This window comes from Maylandia zebra, linkage group LG15, assembly GCF_041146795.1.
Source record: "Maylandia zebra isolate NMK-2024a linkage group LG15, Mzebra_GT3a, whole genome shotgun sequence".
Classification (NCBI taxonomy): Eukaryota; Metazoa; Chordata; class Actinopteri; order Cichliformes; family Cichlidae; genus Maylandia; species Maylandia zebra.
This window is the reverse complement of record NC_135181.1, coordinates 18,754,175-18,776,011: the sequence shown is the minus strand read 5'-3', so window position 1 is coordinate 18,776,011 and position 21,837 is coordinate 18,754,175. Positions and strand designations below refer to the sequence as shown.

The window sequence follows — 21,837 nt, the reverse complement described above, 5'->3', positions numbered from 1 at the left end:
ATAATATCATGAAGGCTGATGGTAACTTGCATAATTAAAAACCTGCAACATATGTTTTTGGACCAGTTGTGCAACCTGGTGTACTGGACTAGCCCCAGGACGTAAACAAGGTACTTCCCTTCATGTTGTAAAGCTGGACTTTGCAGAAGAAAATAGGAAATCCCTTTCAGCGTCATGGTTACGCTGTGGGGTCGATGTACCTCCCAGCACATGTCACGCAAACACTCACAGATAAAAACGCTGCGGTAAAGTCTTCTGCAGAATTCAGATTTTTGCTTTCGACAGGCCGCATCGGGGGGTTTTTTTCATCGAAGACCGAAGATTCAAAGAGGATTTCTTTAAGAAACAGGATGATGTGGACGGTGGGACTTCAGGCGGTTGCCATCTGTGTTTTCCTGCAGGTTAGTAATGTAAACTTATCATACATGTGAATTTTTATATAGTGTGTGAGATGTAAATTATATACAAAGCAGCTCTGAATGTGTGGAGGGAAACTACTCTAACTGAGAGAGGTCAAAAATGATTTACATGTTTTAAAAAGAATAGTTTGTTTTGGGGTTGCTTCTGCTCGTCAGCTTTCATTTGCACTTGATTTATTTCTTTTGTCTGTGGTGCTCAGTGTTATCACTGTATTCTGATATAGTTCAAATCTTTGAGAGGACTCTGAAATTATTCAGATATTAGCGGTAAATTTCTCACAGTAGGAGAATGATACAATTTAGAGTCTAATTTTTGCCATTAAAACAAACATAAAGTCCTTAACAACTACAAAAAAGAATAAATACTTGATAAATACTTAAAGTTTTGAGAAATCCTACTATTATAGATCCAGAATAATTACAGTGATAAAAAAAAATAACATCAATGATAACAATAATAGCAAAACAATAAGAAGAAGTAAAATAAAGGATTTCAAAAACAACAAAGCAACACAGAGATGTATTATGATAACTCATGTGTGGTATGAAAGAGCTTCTGTATCTGTGTTTGTGGAAGCTGACTGATTCACTCTGATGACTGACTGCTTCGACTATATTTCTATGTGCAACTTCCAGGTGCCGGGCTGTTTCCCATCATGCCTCATAAAGGGCTCCATAGCATACTGTGGTTTCCAGAACCTCCGCTCGGTTCCTCCTCTCCCTCCTGACATCACCCATTTGTACCTGGAGATGAACCACATCAGTGAGATCAACTCCACCTCCCTGTCAGGCCTCGAGGAGCTGCAAGTGCTGGACCTCGGACGACAGCATGCACAGCTTGTGATCAGGAACCACGCCTTCAGCAGACAAAAACATCTGAGGAGGCTTTCACTCGACTTTAACGTCGGGCTTCAGCTGGAGCAGCAGGCCTTTGATGGGTTGGCAAGTCTACAGATTCTCAACCTGGATTACTGCTCACTTAAAGAATCTATACTTAGGGACAAATATCTAGAACCGCTGCTGTCCCTACAAACTCTGAGCCTCTTTGGTAACGACATAAAAAGACTCCAGCCTTCTCCCTTCTTTGTCAACATGACTCATTTGAAAGACCTAAATCTCAAGCTGAACAAAATTGATAAAATTTGTGAGTCTGATCTTGCTGCCTTTCAGGGAAAAACCTTCACAGTTCTGAACTTAAACTCAGTGTACCTGAGAGAGATGTCCAGCGGTAAGTTTGACTGGAACAAATGTGGGAATCCTTTCAGAGATCTGACCTTTCAGACACTCGATTTGTCAAGCAACGGGTTTGGTGTGGGCCAGTGCACGCAGTTCTTCAAAGCCATCGAGGGGACAAAAATCTCCCATCTGAAAATGTCAGGGCACATGGGCAGAGGATTTTCATTCAACAATCTTCCTGATCCAGATCGCAGCACATTTGAAGGCTTGCACAACAGTTCAGTCCTCTCTTTGGATCTGTCTAAAAGCAGAATATTTGCATTGCAACAGGGGGTGTTTAGTTCACTGAAAGAAGTCACAATCATTGATATATCCCAAAACAAAGTGAATCAAATACACAGAAATGCCTTTGAAGGTCTTCAGGATCATTTAAAAGTGCTCAACCTGTCACACAACCTGCTTGGGGAAATCTATTCTTACACATTTGCTTCTCTGACAAACCTCCAGGTATTAGATTTGTCTCATAATCACATTGGTGCATTGGGTTATCAGTCATTTAGTCGACTTCCCAACCTGAAATTATTATATCTAACAGGAAACTCTCTGAGAGATTTAGGCTTCCCTGCTCCTCTACCAAGTTTAGATTTTCTTTTACTAAATGACAACAAGTTGGCACCCTCATCAGTGAGAAGCATCTCTCAGTTTGCCAGTAACCTCATGCATCTAGACCTTCAGGACAACAGATTAACAGACTTGGAGGATGTCTCCACCATTTTGACCGGTTTAAAACGGCTGAGGCATCTCTTTTATGGAGGAAACAGAATCAGGAGTTGCTCCTTCAGCAGACGAGTCAGTCTGAATAATCTCACAGTTCTTGATCTTCACAGCAGCTCCCTGCAGTCTGTTTGGGCTCAGGGTAAATGTCTCAATCTGTTTGACAATTTTGGGCATGTTGCTGGTCTCAATTTGAGCTTCAATGCGCTGCAGTCGCTCCCTCAAGGTGTTTTCAAGGGCCTCACTTCAGTAAGAGAGATGGACCTCTCGTACAACGCCTTAACATATATCCAGCCTGACGTATTTCCAACAAGTCTAAAAGCACTCTACCTTTCCAACAACTTCATAGCCTCGCCTAACCCTGCCACTTTCCGCTCTCTGAGCTTCCTCGATCTCCGGATGAACCGATTCCACTGCAACGCTGATCTGAAGAGCTTCCTGACTTGGTTGAATGAGACCAACGTGACGCTGCTGAGTCCTGTTGAAGAGCTCAGATGTGAATTTCCTGCTAGTGTCTATAATGTTCCTCTAATAGAGTATTCTGCTAGGGTCTCACAGCAGTGAAAGCAGCTAAAAAAGAGCAGAAATGTATTTCTCAGCTGAAAAATCATGATGAAATAATCGCTGGAGGAGTGTACCAGTGTCATGTATCATTGATTAAAGTTGTGCATGTGAACTGAATTTGAAACCAACCCAGATGTAATAAAAAAAAAAATCCAGTTAAAGCTATGGTCTCTTCTCATGAAAAGCTGGGGGTGAATGCAGGATGTTTAAAAATTCAGGGGCCATTAAGGGGCCGCATAATATTGTGGCATGTTACTTACTTTTTGTTGAGTAAAAGTCCAGACAAGCTCAGTACTGCAATTTTAAGTCTTGTTCTTTTAGCTGCTTCCTTTAGGGGTCGCTGCAGCAGATCACCTGCCAACATCTCGCCCTATGGTCTTCATGCCTTTTGCCTGGAGGTCCATCTTCACCAGTCGTCGTCCAGCATATCCTCCATTCCTCGTCGGCACACGTCCAGAGCATGTCAACCTTACTTCTCTAACTTTGTGTGCAAACTGCTCAACCTGAGCTTTCCTTCTGAAGTACTCATTTCTAAACCTTCCACAGAAGCGATGCATGTTATTCTATGATATCAACAGCAGATGGAGCTCCAGAACAATCACTTGCTGTCCTGTCCAGGACCCCTGTGGATGCTGGAAGAGGCTCTACTTAACTTAAACAAGAAGAGGATCCATATAGGAGACAAACAGATGGATGAACATTCTCCAGTAGATTCAGGCTGATTTGAAGCTGCCAGAAATTCAGGGGGTTTTAAACAGATTCATCCACAACAGCACCCTATGTAGAGGTCGAGGCAAATTAAGTAGTCCATGCAAAATCTGATAGGGGTCAGGGAACGATTAAAGGGATATGAAGTGAATCCTTTAAAAGGAAAAAAAGAAAAGAAAAACAAGCACAAATTTGAGGGAAGAGAGAAAAGACTAATTGCACTTGCTGATCTATTAAACCTTTTTCAGACTGACTCGATCACACAGATATCTGCAAGTACACATTGAACATCATCCACTAAAACTACAAAACTAATCCCAGTTACAAATATGGAGGTAAACATATTTAACATTAATTAGTTGCTTTAAATATTTTGTTTATTAGTCAAGAGCCAACATGTTAGTACTAAATATGTACTTAAGGACATGACGAGGCTGACGATATTCAAAGTTTTTGCACAATCTCCTTTTTCCAAACATTTCTTTTCTGAAACTAAACACCACCTGAGGAAAATGAAGGGGAGTTTAAAGGTACATCCCATACTACAATGTTGTCTCTCCCTGTTGTCTTAATCAGTTTCCTCTTCTGCAATTAATGGCACAGTAACTTAAGACGAGTAAAAATAGAACAAACTTAAACTTTTTAAAAGAAATGTAGACATAATGTGACTTACTGCCACAAAAGGCACAGTGTGTTGTAGCACTGCAACATCTGCTTGGGTGAATCATTTACAGTTTATTCAAATCGACGTCATATTTTGCATGCATGTTGGTGAAGCTGTAAATTTGCACATCAATCGAACGTGCTATCATTGAAAGTGTAATACCGGCTCACTTATAAGCACTTTATAGCCCAACAAAGACTGCAAGAGTATTTGTTTCTTGCATGTATTTTACTTTAGGTAGAGATTTTATATAGCGGTTTTAGAGCTCAAAAGGAGCTGTGTGTCCTTCAAGTAAGTTCAGAAATTTTATGATAAGGCGGCTGGTTTCACTGGCATCTTACAGCAGAGCCAGCCTCAGTTTGGTCATTAACTTCCTAGCTTTTCAGTACAGTATGGTCACCTCTAAAACAACACCAGCAGGTCTTTTCGCTGGTGGGATTTCTTGCACCATTGCAACAGTCAAACGTTTGATTAGTTAGATATAAACATTGAAGCTGCTTCCAGCTTGTTGCTTTAAATATTCACTCTGGTGTGATTATATAACATATAAATTCAACTGATAACCGCTGTGGAAAATAAGTAGGGAAAGAAGTCAACAACAACAATAATGTTCATTTGATTCATTTGTAATTAACGTGTTTTTAACCAAAAACAAGGGAGATCATACAAGCACATCTTGTTTATTTATGAAGTTGCACATCTGGAAAATCCACAAGAAAAGTCCAAATCAACAACCAGAGTCCAAGGGGAACAAAAAGAACGGGACCCCCTACCAGAAAAGGACACATGAGCCGAGTCAAAAGGCAAAGTCCAGCAGGAGGAAAACATACACACCAGCAGAGGACTGCAGAACATGCAAGGTATTTCCCCTCATCATGTAAACCTGGATTCTGCAAAAGAAAAAGGGGAATGCTGTTCAGCATTATATTTATCCTGCAGTGACTGATGTAACACCCAACACATGTGAACACCCACAGATAAAAACCCAGCCACAGAATCCTCTGTAGAATTTAGCTTTTCACTTTGGACAGGCAACATCATTTTTTTTAACCCAAGAACAAAGATTTAAACTTCTTTTTTTAAGGAACGCGGTGATGTGGACGATGGGCCTTCAGGTGGTTGCCATCTGTGTTTCCCTGCAGGTTTGTAAGCATAAACCTATCATAAACGAGAATGTGTTAGATATAAAGAACTTCTGCAGAGGTGGGAAGTAACAAAGTACAAATACTTCGTTACTGTACTTAAGTAGAATTTTCAGGTATATGTACTTTACCTGAGTAAAGTGACTTGAGTACTTTTGGTTTAACATTTGAGGGGAGTTATTATTTTCAACATCCAAACCGATTTGAGCCTGAACTGGAACACATGAAAGTTGATCATGCTTGTGTATTAATCACCACGGGATGGTGCGTAAAACAGATAGAAGAGGCGAAATAAACATTGTCCATAGTCAGGGTTTAAAGTGGAGGAAGAAGAGAGGTTAGATTTAAAGGTAAGGACTGCTCAATGCTGTTTGATAAACTGGAAATTTAAAGCTTACATGTAAATTCTCATGTTTTTAAATGTGACGTGTATGTATGTTTTTTCATATTATACAAATCAAACTGAGGTAGACTAACTGTGCTATTTAATGGTTGCATGAAAATGCTTAAACAGGTTAGTTAGGTCAGGGCACATGGGCAGAGGATTTTCATTCAACAATCTTCCTGATCCAGATCGCAGCACATTTGAAGGCTTGCACAACAGTTCAGTCCTCTCTTTGGATCTGTCTAAAAGCAGAATATTTGCATTGCAACAGGGGAGTGTTTAGTTCACTGAAAGAAGTCACAATCATTGATATATCCCAAAACAAAGTGAATCAAATACACAGAAATGCCTTTGAAGGTCTTCAGGATCATTTAAAAGTGCTTACCAGAAATCTTTGCAGTGTGTCTTTAAAAAGAGGAAATTGGGGAAATGTTACACAAAAAAAGAAGTTATGAGCCTAAAAACCACCTACAGCAAATAAACAGTATCTCTAAAAACAACTGTCCTTAAGAAATAGGGAAAGAAATCCAGAAAAGGCCAGACAAAGGACTTGAGCGCGAGGAGAAAAGGCTGATTTATGCCACAGTAAACAAAAACTGGACTAAAAATCAGTTGGAGCAGGTCTTTTGGTTCAAATTGTCATTTGAAGTTAGATCACAGACTTGTCTCACAGTCTCTTCTGTCCTGTGGTCTTGGACATTAGATGGGCAAAAAAGAGGACAAACTTAGATTCCTGCCACAAAAGTCACCTTTTTGTCGGTCTATACAACAGAAGGAAACTTGGGAGAATCATTTATATATTCACAGTCATATTTTACACGAGCGCTGGTGCTACTGTAAATTTGCAGTCAAATCAAACTTGTTTTCACTAGAACCATTAATTTAAAGGGACTTTCTAACTCATGTGAAGACTGTTTGTTTGTTTGGTTTTTTGCAGGTATTTTATTTTAGCCTGATGTGATATACTGATGTATTTTACATGTAAAAATGAGCTGTGTCCTTTCATGCTAAAGCAGCTGTTTTTGCTGACATCTTACAGCAGAGGGCAGCCTCAGCTCAGTCAATAATCACTGACCTCCATGATGCTTTTCAGTACAGTAAGGCCACGTCTGAAAACACACCAGCAGGTCTTTTCAGTGCTGGGATTTTTGTGCAGCAATGCAGCGATCAGATGTCTGATCGGTTAGATATAAACAGTGAAGCTGCTTCCATCCAGCTAAAAAAAATAAATCAAGGAGTTCACAAGAGATAAAATGAACTCTGCTGCATTAGCGGGTAAATTAGGTCTGGTAACTGCTGAGGCGAGATAAGTAGAGAACGAGGTCAACAAAAATAATGCTCATTTGACTGTAACTGAAGCGTTTTTAGAAACTACACAAAAACACATCATGGTGTAACAGCTAAACCGGGACTCCAAAATGAACGTCAGCAGAGCTCATTCTCTGTTTTCTGTGTTTCCATTTGTTATAATCTGCTTGTAACTGCATAAATTATTGAACCAAATGTGCTTCTACCATCCTAATAAAGCAGCTCTCTCCTCTCTTCATTAAATATTAAAGATCAAGAGCAGGAGGACTGAGGGCAGACTGCTGATAAAGACAATGTTGGATAACACCTCCCACCCACTCCATGACATGCTGGTCAGTCACAGGAGCTCGTTCAGTGAGAGACTGAGATTACCGAAAAGCACCACTGAACGACACAGGAAATCATTCCTGCCTGTGGCCATCTCCCTGTACAACGCATCCACTTAACACACTGTTTGCTGCTACAACTACACATGTTTCTTTTCCAAATATTTATTTATAAGTGACTTATGTATGTATGTATGTATATATATGTATATATTGTACTATTCTTAGTTAGCGTATTGTCTGTCTTGTCTTAATGTTGGTTTAAAATGGAGCACTGAAACAAAAAATAATTTCCCCCAGGGATCAATAAAGTATTCTGATTCTGATTCTGATAAGACTCAGATTTATAGACCTGTGCATGTGTGCGTGTGTGTCGCGGAATCATATCTAACATGATTGTGTAATTATATATTCATATAAACACTTATATATCATTGGAAGACTTATAACTAAGCAAATCAATAATCTAATTTAGGTTTGAAACATTTAATACATGTGATTTTAATTTAAGATATAAGTGTTCTTTTATGACTTGATAATAATGTAGTACTAGTGAGGTAATAAAGTGTTAACAAGAAGCTAATAAAATGAAAATAGCAAGCTATTACCAGTTAAACACCAAGGTAACAACCAATTACCCATAGTATACTAAAATATTGATAACATATTGGTATTGTAGCTTATTACACATTAATAATCTATTGACTCAAATGACAAGAAGTGTGATGATTACCTGGAAACTTGTGTGCTAGTTTTCGAGTAATAACCAGCAATCAGGGCTGCAAAATTCAAAACTACATGATTCTAATAAATTCTGTAACAGCATTTCTTATAGCTGAAAATCTAGAACTACTAAAACATGTCAGTGATGGCTATTATGGTTTTTTTTTATATCACAGCAAAGGGAATTAAACAGTGTATATGTAGCTGAATGATGCCCTGACTTCAATTCATAGTTCACTAAATACTCATTGACGTGCAAATACAAGATCCGTGGCTATGCAAACCCCATAAGACCAATAAAAGAATCATGGCTGACCTGCCACATGGTCTCTCATGGTTTCTCTGAAAAGTAATTAGAATTTATATTGATAATAACTGAATAAATCTATTCGGCTTAACGTGAAGTTAGAAAACAAACATTGTTGATGTAAAGTTACCCTTACAGGAAGAGTAATCAGGACGATGAAATCAAGTGCGAAATATAGCATTATAACCCGTTGGATTTAATCTATTTGAGCCTACAACATCATCTCAGTCACAAAATGCTAATCTGATAGGCTGGACACAGTTTCACATTGAAAATCTATTAGAAATCTTATATTGTTATTCAATCCTTTTCACAGGATGAAATAAATGATGACGAACCTTTTGCTTGTGATTCTACTTTCCTGTCACCTTTTGTCCTTCCCTCCTCCTTTTCTTCTGCTATCACTTTCTCCTTTCACAATAAAAGCATCAGACATCACAAGCCTTTAATGGCCCATCAAAAGATGAAAACATTTCTCTCACCTTGTTTGCTGTTACAGATTCTCTCCCACAGATACTGTTCTCGGATTTTCACAGTGCTATGTGTCCTCCTCATATTATGTCACTCATTTTAGACAGTATGAGCAAACTATTCTTCATGCAAAGCAAAGGTCAGTATTAAAACCTTCATTTGCCTTTATTTTACTGTTTTATCTCATTTTTGTTTCAGCACTTTTAAAATGGCGTAACTTTTAGCAAATTTTAATATTTTGTGTCCTAACATGACGTGTTAACTGTTTCTACCTTTATGTTGATTGATTAATGCCATCATGTGATAGATTTTTTGCGCAAAGTATGTCTACAAGTAGCTGAAGAACATTTGTTTTCTTTGTTGTGATCAGTTTTCATCTTCAAGAGCACCTTCAGACGACCTGTACTCACAGCAGGTGTAACACTGTTGGATTCACAGTCCATTCATTTTTGTATTTTAGAGCCGGCGTTCTTCTTGGTGAACTTGTTTGTGTTTTAGTATTGGCTGTCTTAACAAGGCTAATGGCCTCATAACTAATAAGATTAAGTGAGAGCAAATAAAGTGAAATGTTATTGCTCACCTTTGCCCAGAAAAAACACGCATGAAAATGAAACTGCCTAAAACAAATCAATGCTAAATTTATTGATTTGAGGATGAAAATGGATGAGAAGGAGGCTGTGATCTTTTTTTTTATTTCCGTCAATGCCATCTGATCCACCATGTTACATTCATATACATCAACACACAAACCCCCATCGATGCCATCCCCATCCCCTTCACCCTCTACTGGCAGGTTACCATGGAAACAGGCTCAGTATCCACCTCCTCCACAGTTATTCCTCACTTCCTGATTGTCTTTGGATGCCTGCATCCATCCACCCCTCCTCCTCTCTTCCATCCGTGTCCTCGCCTCCCTCCTCCCCGCCCCCACAGCCACAGCTAAAATGTCTATAAATTAGCAGCACTCAGAGGGAAATTGTTTACGTTACGTCATACCTTTGTTCCTACATTATTCAAAAAATCACGCTCATGCTCGCATCGCTGTCTGCCCTAGAAATTAAAACATGATTCATGAGTGTTTTGGGGGCAGGACTGATGCTGCAGATTAAACAGCATACACAAATTAAGATAAGATAAGATAAGATAAGATAAGATAACCTTTATTAGTCCCACACGTGGGAAATTTGTTTTGTCACAGCAGGAAGTGGACAGTGCAAAAGTTATGAGGCAAAAATTAGAATACAAATTAGCATTTAAATGAGGTCTTTCAGAATCATAAACAACATTCTGTGTGAATTTTTTTTCTTAAATCTCTATATTTTTGTTTGTGTTTTGAGCACTTATCTGTAACCAGAAAGAAATTCCAAGTTCTGAACTCAAAATATGGACTGATGTCCCATTTTTTGGAGGCTTGAGGTTGTCTTAGGTACGAAAAATCAAACACTAGCACAAGGAAAATCTCATTGCAGAACTGAGGGACACTGCACCCTCATATGCTAAAGACTGCCAGCATAAATTCACCAGGATAGTATTTAGTGATTTCTCTTATATACAGATTTTCTTTTGCATCTTATAGTGCTTCCGCAGTGGCGTCACACCTGTAAGCTACATCCATTTTCCATTTTCAGTTATTGATTGTAAGGAAGATTTATGCTGATCTTCTACCACTTAGCAAAGGACGATACATGTGCAACACGGTCTGAATACCTCAAGGAGTTTTACATTGTAAGGTAAAGACCATACAATGGTAATCTGTGAAGCTCACAGAGATTACTTCCACAAACACAGACCTCATTATTTGTAACCTTGTCCATGTTTAATACGAGCATCCAAATAAATGCACAAAATATTGTATCAGAAGTATCAGCAATAAAGCAGTTGAATGGATTTAACCTCCATTATACAATATGAACACAAGAAGCTTCAGAGCAGTTAAAGTCTATTTTTAGATATTTATATATACACATTAAAAACTGGGTCAGCTGCAGGCTGAGATACTGATAACTAAACATATAAAATGCTCCGTGTGTGTTTCTAAATGGCTTTAACCATTCCAAAAGCATCTGATATTAATTTGTAACTAGAAAATTGTTTCTTTTTGCCATTTCAAACCTTTACGTCTAACATAACTGAGTATTAAAGTGGCATGAGTGTTTACTCTGCTCCCTTAACTAAAACAATTCTAAAACCAGAATGTCAAGTTGTATTCGGCTCCAGTATCCTAAGGCTTCATTTTTGTAAACTAAATATTTCTGGGTTTTGGACTTCTGTTCGTATTTGCAGCCCCAGTGAGAGCTCAAGCATGCATTGAAAATGCCAAGAAATCTCAGGAATGTCCAAGTTTCCATTTGATTTGATGTGTGGAGATGTGCTGCACATTGGTGATATACACTTTACTTTTACACGGGTCAATGACTCTTCTTTGCTGTTGTACACTCACTGAGGGGGTTTAGCTGCGGTTCCTCCTTTCACATCAATAATACATTGATGGTTAGTCAGTCTGGCCCCCTGCTGTTTCCTCCTTTTACCCTTTAGGAAGTAATGAACCCAGTGACACTAAATTGTGCACACCTGACTGCACACAGCCTGCTAAATTTCTTTTTTATTTACTGTACAATTTGATAGAAACCACATGTCAAAGAAGAAGAAAAATGTGTTCAGTGAACATATGTTCGTGTTGATTCCTGGGTACAACAGGTGCTCCATCCTTGAGATGGCAACCTCTGGTTCTCATTTCTTTACTTGATCATGGGTTTAAAGAAGCTGCTGCTGGTGAAGCTCTTTGACAGACGACTGAATGAAGGAATGTTTGACTGAAGCCAGCTTGTGTGGCTTCAGCAGCACATGAGACATGTTTTTGAGTCCAAAAACAACCCGTGTGTCCAAGTTTCCATTGTTTAGAAGAAGCTTAATTTATCATTTTGATTCACAACGACAGGCAGAAGTCAGATTGTTTTTTACTTCCAAGACATTTTCAGACTCAGGGTGTGATTTCTCTGACTTTAGATGAGGAAAAATTTAAACACCGCCTCTTATTTTCACTTTTTAAGTCCCAAAGAAAGTGCCAACCAGGATTTCTAATGGTCACTTCCAAATTCCAGTGACCATTATTGGGTTTAAACCATATGTTGATGTGTCCAGGCCATTCTTGCCGTCTCCTCATTGGTGAAAGTGTTTGTTGTAAATATTGTTTATATATTTTACTCCTTACATATGCTGTTTAAACTGCTGCCTGTAAAATGTTTTTATCGTATAACTGTTGAAGGCAATGTGGCAAATAGTGTCAGTCGACCATAGGAGTTGCACTGTGTTCCACGGATGTTGCTGGAAGTTCGTTTCAACGCAGTTTTCTTTCATATCATATAGCACCAAATCACAACCACAGTTGCCTCCAGGCAAATGCATCCTCCTGTGAGTTTAGGCAGCAGCAGCTGTTTTTATAGGTTCCACCACGTTAAGACTATTTCTTGCACTTTCAGTGAAGCAGTTTTTCTAATAAAATAACCTTTTGTTTGGAAAACTGAAGCTAAATACTGTCACACTGGTGCACATGACCACCAGTATAAATATTCCACGAGGATTAATATAAAATTATTTATATGTATGTAAGTTAAGGTTAATTATTTACTTAACCTTAACTTAATAAACAATTGCTTAAGTTTCATTTTTACTTCATGTCTTCTTAATAAAATGTGTCTTTGTGAGGCACCAGTCTTTTTGAAAAAAGTGCCACCTAAAAAAACACTAATTCACCTCAGTGGAGGCCAGATTTTAGTCTGCAGTATCGACTGGTTCACCCCATCCTGATGCATGAACTGCATTTTCATAGATGCCAAATGGCACAATGAGATGCATTAGTTGAAAGTTGTTTTGTGTTAAACTATCTTCATGGCAAAGCTTAAACTTACATGGTATTATTTATTTAATGAACTCTACACCGCTCTAAAAAGGTCACATTTTTGACACAAACTATTCATGAATCTAATATGAATCCAGGATGATCAGATGTCCCTCTTCATGTGTGACTGCACAGCATTTTTATTTATTGTCCCCTTGTCCTGAGACAATGGCTGACGTTTTGACTCTGCAGAACATGTGCTTTTCTAAATTCTGTGAAGAGAAGGCTTTGTTTTGTATTTAAATAAAGATTAGCCTGTCTTAAGATGTGACCATCAGTGAAAGTTCCAAGTCACCAAAAAGCAACAAGCTTTGTAGATTTTGCTAAATATCATGGAAACTGCCACAAAGAAAATTAAGATGCAGTTTATACTGAGAAATAGAGCGTTTGGCTGTTGTGTTAGAGTTTTGCACAGTATATTTATGTCATAATGGGCAAAAAATTGCAAACAAATTGTTAAAATGGATGCATCTCTACTGAAACACTAAGACTATTACCACACAGAGGAGGCGCTGAAATAACAGAGGATACAGGAGCATATAAAGACTATTATATTAGACCACTTCGGCCTTGTTTAATTCTTATTTACTTGACAAAAGACCTGGAATATTTGCACGTTAATGTAATATATTTGACGTCCTGCCAGCATTGTTTGTCCCAGACAAAACGTCGTGTTTGTCCCACATTTAGTTTGCTGGGATCTGGTCACCATCCGCCCATCCGTGTTTGTTTGTTGAATTAAAATCCCAGTAAAATAATTCTGACAGTGTGACATGCCTCGTGTTCTTCATTTTAATTACATTAGTTTTTAAGACATTTCATTTAAATTAGACACTGCAGGGGGACAGATAAATGATGGGAGGCAACAGGAATGACAACGGTCATCATTCAGGTCTTGAGCACCTCGTCTGACCAACAACAGTACACATCGTATATTCTTATTTTTGTGTGTGTACTCATTTCAAAAAGCCAACACTGACATAAACTCTCTGACGATGAAGTCCAACTTCTACATAGAAAACAGACCAAACCTGCTTTGAAAAATCCAGAATACACGAAACCTTCACCTTTAAATCTGCAGTGGTCATGACTAGAAACACAAACAGGCAATCATACGGCGCTTTGTACACAACAGACACACACAAACACACAGACACACACACACAACAGTCTGGGCAGTTCAGCACTGCAGCCAGCTGTTTTCAGAGATGATCTGACATGCAAAAGAGGAAAGGGCTCTGCCGGAGGAGGAACTGGAGGAACTGATTTATACAGAGTTTCTGAGGTTCATATGGTCATGTAGTTTCCTGCCAGAAGATCATTTCCATGAAGTCTGTCAGCTTTCAGCAGAGGTGGTGGTGGTGTGTTTGTGTCCCAGCAGTGGGCCTCACTGAGAAGTCTGTAAGGCGGCCACTGGCCAAAAGAGGAAGTTGATGTTGAGAGATCAAATAAATAATAATAATAATAATGGCAATAAAAAAAAGCTCTCTTCATTAAAGCTTTACTGTGCCGCTGCGGGTGTGGCAGTGTGACATGCTGCCAAGGACACATTAGAAGGGGAGGAAGTCATGGATTTTGGAGTGTGACACCTGAAAAAACAAAAAACAAAAGTTGTATAATATATGTATAATATGTACAATCACAGATTATTGAGATTATGCAGCTGAGAAAATGACAGATAAACCATCAGATTAGGGCAAGAGGGTGTGGCTAATCCTGAATAATCCCATTTACTGTAGAGATGCTCTGATGCTAAACCATTTACAGTTCACAGGTCACATGCACAGGCTGAACAGTGGAAGCGGGTTTCAAACACAAATATGACAAAGTATTCTCAGCTCTATTTCCAGATGTAGAAACATCTGAGCAGCAGCAGCAGCAACGTGCAGTAAGTGTATGCCAATAAAGAAAGACAACATCTGTTTTATTTATATGAGAAGAGGCTGCATTAATTTGACCTCACCAAGACTGGGACTTTCGAACGCCTTTCTCCTTGGTGGGCGAGCTGTCCACCGAGGGACTTTGGTTCGGTTCTCCATCCTTTGAGCAATCGACTGAGGCGGTGTTTGGAGGAGTCATGTCCAGCTCCAGAAACATGATGTTCTCAGCCTGAAAACATTATGAAAACATTACCTACAGTTAGTAACACATTATATGGATCAAAGTATTGAAAAAAAGTGTTTTCAGCCCCTTAACAACAGGTGTATAAAATCAAGAAACTAGCCGTTCAATCTGCCTTTATAAACATTTGTTATTGCAAAGAAACTTTGACCATGGTACTTTAATAGGATGCCCCCACTGCAACAAGTCAGTACTTAATTGCAGAGAAAGCTGCTCTGGCATTAACATCAGCACAAAAACTGCTTGCTGGGAGGTTCATTCAATGGCTAAGTAGCTCTCGGTCGCTTTTACTGAATGCTGTGTTACTCTAGTAAAAGCTGAGTCCATTAATTTCATAGCAAATGCTTTAATAAAGTATGGTGCATTTTTATAGTTAAGGGTTTTTTATAAGCAAAGCAACAAAAAAAAAAAGAAAGTAATGTCATGATCCTGAGATCGTCATGATATTTTTGCCACTTGGATTCTAGTTCCTTCAATTTCCAGTGCCTTAAGATTCCAGTATGTTTTTTATTGTTCATGTTTAGTGTTGGTTTTTATATTTCAATGAGTCTTAAGTCTGACTTTGACCTTGACAGATGGTAAAAATACCATTACTAGGAAATATTCAAAACTATAAGAGTAAATCACGCCTGAAAGCTTTAAAACTGAAAAACTGATATTTAGTCTTTCAGGATCCAAAAGGACAAATTAAACAGAATATAAACTGACTGACCTATAATGGAAATAAAAATTTACATAATTAATTAAATAACATTCAGAATAAAGATTTATGAAAAAACAAAAAAAACAAAACCATACTTCTTTACATTAAAATTTAATGATTTATATTTGTGGGCTTGTTTTATGTCCTCAAAAGGATGCCAAGTCATCACACACACAGACACTTACCCTGTATCTGGAATGACCTCCCATTGCTATGGCAACCCTGGCATACTGGCTGATGGGTCGTTTGTATCCGACTGCAGATGCTGGCCTTTTCTTCATCTGCGAGGATTTACTGAACGGAAGAAAAGTCGGGATCAATGAGACACACAAAAACCCAATCTGGAATCAATTCTCAAAACACCAAAAAAGCCAGAAAAAGGAGGATGCCACTCAAACAGCAGCGGAAGAAGATGAAAAGAAGAGATAATCATATGATGCACGGCGCCCAGAGATCTAAACTAAAGCCTGACTAAATTTAAGAGTTTATTCTTTTACATCGAAAACAGACGCTGACCTTTCAGCAGGAACAAGTGACTGGAACTTCCACTGGTCTTCCTCAGGGTCAAAGACCAGCCTGTTCATTATCTTATTCTTCTCCTCGGGCGGGATGAAGTTCTCTATGATCAGATACCTGCGTGTTCACAACACAGAGTGATGCAAGAAGTAATGGTTTATATCATATACAAGTCTGGAGTCATGTGGTTGTAATAGCAAATGCACTATGAGTAAGATTTTAGGGGTTTATTTGTATACTTTTCACATTTTAAACAGAAAAAATGATTTTCTTTGAATTTGTAAAGTCTTTTTTACTCATAAACACTAAACCTCCTGATAAATGAACTCTTGATTAGAAGCTTTTTTATGGGTTTAGCTGTTTCTTCAAATCAACATAACTTAGCTATTTAACTGGCTGCACAAAAACAAGTTTAAAAGAAAAGATTAACAAATATTTTATGGTCTTATTACAATACTATTACAAAGCACTTTCACTGCTTAGAGAAATTTTAAAAAAGGAAAAGAAGAAAGAGCATCTGGCTATCACAGCTGCTAGCAGGGCTCTTTTTGGAAAGCATAATGAGACATGTAGACTTCTGACAATGAAGAAAGGTTTACGCAGCAGGGGAGCAAACAAAAAGAAGAAAAAAACTGTTAACAAAACTGTAAAAGTACTGAGTTTGGCAAAAAAAAAGACCACTACCTCTGCAAGAACAGATTTCAAGTAAAAGCATTTCTTAACTGCTTACCTTGCAGCCGTACTTTTGCATAGAATAAAAGACAACCGGTAAAAGCCTAACACAATTTTTTATTTAGTGTAAACACTCAGTCTGCAAAGGAAGTAACTATTTAAATGAGGGATGTCACAGTCATTTTACATCAATGGCCACGTACAGCCCATTTTGATGATGAGACGAGTGAAACTGCCATTTCTATCACTCTAAAGATGTTTAATTATACGTTTAATCCCTGAGATATTTTTAACATAAGATAAAGAGGCGCAATTTCTACATGATACATGTATAAAATTACTGTCCTGTAGTTAGTTAGGGGTTTTTTTTGATGATGAATGAAAATTTTCTTTTTGTTTTTTAACCAAAATTTTCATATTGCAGAGTAAAAAACAGGAACTTTTCTGTCATTTAATTGTTTATCTATTACTTAACTATTTTGGTGTATTATGAGTGACTGTGAAGTCTGCGGACCAGAATGGGGTCTTTGCCAGGCCAATGCTGGCCCCCTGGCCTTATGTTTGATCTTTAAATGGGGCGTATTGCTTTGAAGAATCCCGTACTGTATGTGGCGATTTTTGAGCACTCTTTGTGATTTGTGGTTGACTCACTTGAACTTGAGCTCTCTGGTGAGCTCGTTCTGAGTTTGCTCGAGCTCCTGTCTGCTCCTCACGTGCTCGTCGTTCACGTCCTTGATCTCTACTTTGATTGCCTGGAGCTTGGCGTACAGCTGGAAGAAACGACAAAGACATGCAAGCGAGAGGAGCAATCAGGCCTGAGGTTCCCAGTGAAGATGGACTGGTCTACAACTTGCTGCAGCTCGGTTGCCCATAGCAACAGCACTGGAGGCGCTGGTGTCTGGTGAACAGGCCAGCCAATGGGAGCTCTCCTCCTCTAATTCCTCCTCCTGGTTCCTCCTGAGATTTCACACTGTTCATTCTTTGACTTCACCCGAGGCTTCAAACATAAAGGCGAATCCTGACTTCAGCTGTGAATCATGACACTGCAGGCTCTGCAGCTCGGACACGCAGAGCAACCCCCCCCCCCCCCCAAAAAAAAAAAAGTCAAATCAATAAGAAGCATCTGGGGCAAATCTCAATTTTAGGACAGATTTTCACAGATGCTAGCTTAAAAAATTCAAATACCTTTAAAAACCGCCAGAAATTGGATTTGACAGTTAAATTTAGACTTCAAAGCTGAAGCCTTAATGTTACATTACAGAAAGGTACTCTCACTCTCTTCTTATGCTAAGAAAAATGTGGCTAAAAGTGCTTTTATCACTGAATTCTGGTCCCTGTTGGTTTTGCAGTGTTTCTGTCTTTCCCAGTCTCCATCCTGATTTTTAGTGTTAGCTGTAATATCCCCGGAAGTTTGTTTTTCCTGCTGTTCCTCTAGCCTTTTTGCTTCAGTGCTAACTAGGTTTCACCTTTTATCATTTAGTTTTGTTGACTTATCAGCTTTGGAGTAAAGCTTGCTCTTTGCTTTATGTCATGCACTTGTATGCAGTTGCTTCCACCTCTCTGCTAAACCATGATAATATGTCCTTTTGTCCCTGAAAATCTCTTTAAGCTTGAAATTACTTTGATTTCAGTGAATTGCTTCAGTTAACACAACAAACTGTGACACATGTTCCTAAGGAAAAATGTGTATTCCTCATCCAGTGAATGCTCAGGTCGCTAGCATATTGCTACTGTTTGAACAGCAGTGAGAGCACTGTCCAGCTACTCTCCAAGCTGCAGTTAAATTAAGAACATGGAGAACGTTCACCTTCAAAATAAATGCTGTGCCTCAACGCTACCCTACTGCTGGGTGAGTATCAGCGAGTATTTGTAGACAAACATGAAAAACTACAGGTAACCGTAGCAATCTTTTTTTCTTTTTTTTACATTAGCTACAATCATTACTCCAACTTAACATTTAACATGATCAACTTCTCAGTTGATCATTAAATAATGACTTTGGAAGGAAAAAAAATTATCATTGGCTATTTTGAGAAATAGAATTCTGCAGTAGTGTTTTTTTTTTTCTTTTCCAGCAAACAAGGTGTCAGTGACATTTTTGTAGTCACTGAGCTTTACGGACTGCCCACTGAGTTTTGAATGCACAGCGTGAAAAACACCCCCTCTTTTCTTCAGACTGACGGCATCATGCAGTGTGAGAGGAGTAGATGGACCCACGTTTGGGAATCAGGGCAGCAAAGATCAGCAAAGGATCATTAGCTACATTGTCGCCCGCACTCGCACAACGGGCCACTCGGTGTTAGTCCTGCTGGTCGCATCCGTGCAGCGAGATAGGGACGCGGAAAGAGAGGGGAAGGATGTAATAGGTTCGGTGTTTGCACTGGTGAGGGAGAGGTTTAGTGAGTTACTGGGGGATTTGAAGTGAAGGAAGACTGAGGTTAGTGCAGAAAGCATGAATACGTAAAAATGGCAGATAGGGAGGGAGGGAGGGAGGGAGGGAAAGGGACGGCAGGACAAACCTTGAGGTACTGAAATTTAAGTGTGTGTCCGAACGAAGCGAGTGTCCAAGTCAAGGGGTCATTTGTGATCCAGGTCAAAGGTCAAAGGGAAAGAAGGGGGTAAAGAGGGACATTCTCACATTAGGAACAAAAAGGGAAGGTCTGTAAGTGTGTGCACGTTAAAACACACCTATACTACTATGTCTATTACCTCTTTTGCAAAAGTGTGTGCGAGAGTAGAAATGAGGATATCTACTGTATTTCTACTTGTGTGCATCAGATTTTTTTCTGCATCATCAGGATATTTTACCTTCTTGAGTTTCTTTGTCTTGGCTTCAACCTCCTGCTGCAGAGAAGTGAAAGTCTCTCTCAGTTCCAGCGTCTCTTCATCCTGAATCAACACTTGCTGCTGGATCTCGCGCTCCTTACGCGTCTGAAAGCAGAATGCAAATATCACCCTGTTCCTTTGTGGATTCTCCACAGCTCTGGAGTGTTTTTATCAATTCAGGCTGCAGAAAACACTAATTACTGTAAATGTTAAACAAACTGCTGCAGAAAAGATTTCTCCTAAGGTTTTAAATGTATGCCTGAAGTATGAACTGTGCAGCTGTACTGAGTAAATTAGTGTACTACTGCAAAAAAAACCGCTTTACCTGCTCTGCTATCTCCTGCCGTTTTATCTCCAGCATCTTCTGCTGCTCATTGGTGTGATCTATGATGTTCTTTCCACCGACCAGCAGCTTGCTCTCCATCGCCTGAAAAAACAAACAACATTTTGATTAATATTTCTGAAGCTACTTTATTATATGCTTTATATTCTCCGTCAAATGCCACACATCCTGCAGGGTTCTGTATTTAATGTCACATCAAAAAGTCACTATACAGCTAAAGTTTAAACAAGCACACTGTTAAAAATGAAAGTGGAAAAACAGTTTTTGCTATTAAACATCATTAGAAAAACATCCTCAATAGTAATAAATAATGTGTATTTATTCCTATAAATACAGCAGCGTGGCGGTTAGCACTGTTGCCTCATAGCAAGAAGGTCCTGAGTTCAACACCACCATTTGAAGCCTTTCAGTGTGGAGTTTGCACGTTCTCCCTCTGTTCACGTGGTTTCTCTCCAGGTACTCCAGCTTTCTCCCAGTTTCCATAGGTTAATCTAAATCATAGGTGTGAATTTGAAGGTAAATGATTCACTGTCTCTATGTGTTGGCTTGGTGACAACTAGTAACCTTTCCAGGGTGTACTTTTCCTCCCTCCCTATGGTGGCTGAAAGTTGCTCAAGCCCCCTGCGACACTGAAGAGGATGGATAAATAATGTGTTCAAAAGGGGTAAGAAGCTTACATTTAAGCAGCATTTAATGTGCCTCTAGATCACTGTTTATACTCAGTAACAGCTAATGCCAACTACTAATTATGTTAATTGCTTGCTGTAAATTGATACTAACTGGATCACAGTAGATCTGTGTTTTCCTTATTATTACTTTTGTGGTGCTCTTTTAACATTTGCCCAAACAATACAACACAAAACAATAGTGTATATTAGCAGGTATAAACCCCGTTATTAATATAAATCAAAGGCTTAATATAGAAATTTCAGCTGACGTCAACCCTTGCTGACAAAAATTGAACGCTAATGGAAAAGAAGAACTAGAGAGTTTTACTTCTTTGCTTTTGAACCTCTGCGAGGTCAAGATAAGTTCATCTGGACATTAAACAATTGGGTCTTTGTGCGTGTTCGTCAGTGCAGACTTTGTGCTGATGAGGCAGACGGACGCTGGCAGCTTAGCATCGACATGACGACACGCGACAACAAGCTGAGCTCTGCTGAAACTCTGCAGAATCACAAACCGTGTCAAAGTAAAGCAGTGCAAAGTTACAGTGTAAAATATGTTGGCACCTTCTTGTTGATTTTCTAAAGGTAATGATGAGCGATAACCACTTTAATGTATTTAGCAAAGACATTCATTAAGATTAACATCTCCTTTTCAGGGGTTACCTGGCCAAGAAAGCACAATAAAGCTGACTTTGACTATCCTCTAGTGCCATTGATGGTTACATGTCCTCCTACAATTGCACACGTATTGAGCTTCTCCCAGTCAGACTAACGCTTCTTTTGGAGTCTTGTTTCCAACCCAAACAACCACAGTGACTCGTTTGCAGACCTGTGAAAGCCTTTGAGACAAGAAATAAGGTGAACATGCCAAATCTGTCTTCATTTTAGTTCAATGTTGTGCAAATGCCAGAATGCAATGCAAAGCATGAATGCGTCAGATCTAGTTTTTCAACCACAGATGGATGGACTTGATATTTTGTGCACATACTCATACCCCCATTAGGATTCATTGTAATAGCTCTGTTGATCTCTTAAGCTTTGATCTTAACCAACAATAATTAATAATGCCTGCACACTGCTTTGTTGTAACGTTTGTACAGGGACAGTGTCATGGCCCTGGTAT

General features: G+C 38.9%; 2 protein-coding genes across 2 annotated transcripts in view; one reads left to right on the top strand and one right to left on the bottom strand.

Moving 5' to 3' along the window:
- Nucleotides 1–254: 254 nt before the first annotated feature.
- LOC101475838 (toll-like receptor 5) lies at nucleotides 255–3,137 on the top strand. The gene is made up of 2 exons (XM_023152068.3): nucleotides 255–401; nucleotides 1,056–3,137. The coding sequence occupies exons 1-2, from the start codon at nucleotides 351–353 to the stop codon at nucleotides 2,931–2,933; spliced, it is 1,929 nt and encodes a 642-aa protein (XP_023007836.2). The 5' UTR covers nucleotides 255–350; the 3' UTR covers nucleotides 2,934–3,137.
- Nucleotides 3,138–13,643: 10,506 nt separating this feature from the next.
- Nucleotides 13,644–21,837, bottom strand: part of kif3ca (kinesin family member 3Ca) — a 29,713-nt gene continuing 21,519 nt past the window's right edge. The window contains exons 3-10 of the mRNA XM_024805150.2: nucleotides 20,029–20,130; nucleotides 19,686–19,808; nucleotides 17,529–17,647; nucleotides 16,206–16,322; nucleotides 15,875–15,983; nucleotides 14,829–14,974; nucleotides 14,371–14,454; nucleotides 13,644–14,278 (exon numbers count right to left, since the gene is read on the bottom strand). Coding sequence (XP_024660918.1) covers nucleotides 14,209–14,278; nucleotides 14,371–14,454; nucleotides 14,829–14,974; nucleotides 15,875–15,983; nucleotides 16,206–16,322; nucleotides 17,529–17,647; nucleotides 19,686–19,808; nucleotides 20,029–20,130 — 870 coding nt within the window. The 3' untranslated portion in view covers nucleotides 13,644–14,208. The remainder of the gene's footprint in view (nucleotides 14,279–14,370; nucleotides 14,455–14,828; nucleotides 14,975–15,874; nucleotides 15,984–16,205; nucleotides 16,323–17,528; nucleotides 17,648–19,685; nucleotides 19,809–20,028; nucleotides 20,131–21,837) is intronic.

Bases quoted from the DNA above. Each gene is read 5' to 3' on its own strand.
- LOC101475838 (XM_023152068.3), top strand. From the start codon at position 351: ATGATGTGGACGGTGGGACTTCAGGCGGTTGCCATCTGTGTTTTCCTG. The intron at 402-1,055 runs GTTAGTAATGTA...TGCAACTTCCAG, and splicing joins CCATCTGTGTTTTCCTGCAG to GTGCCGGGCTGTTTCCCATC.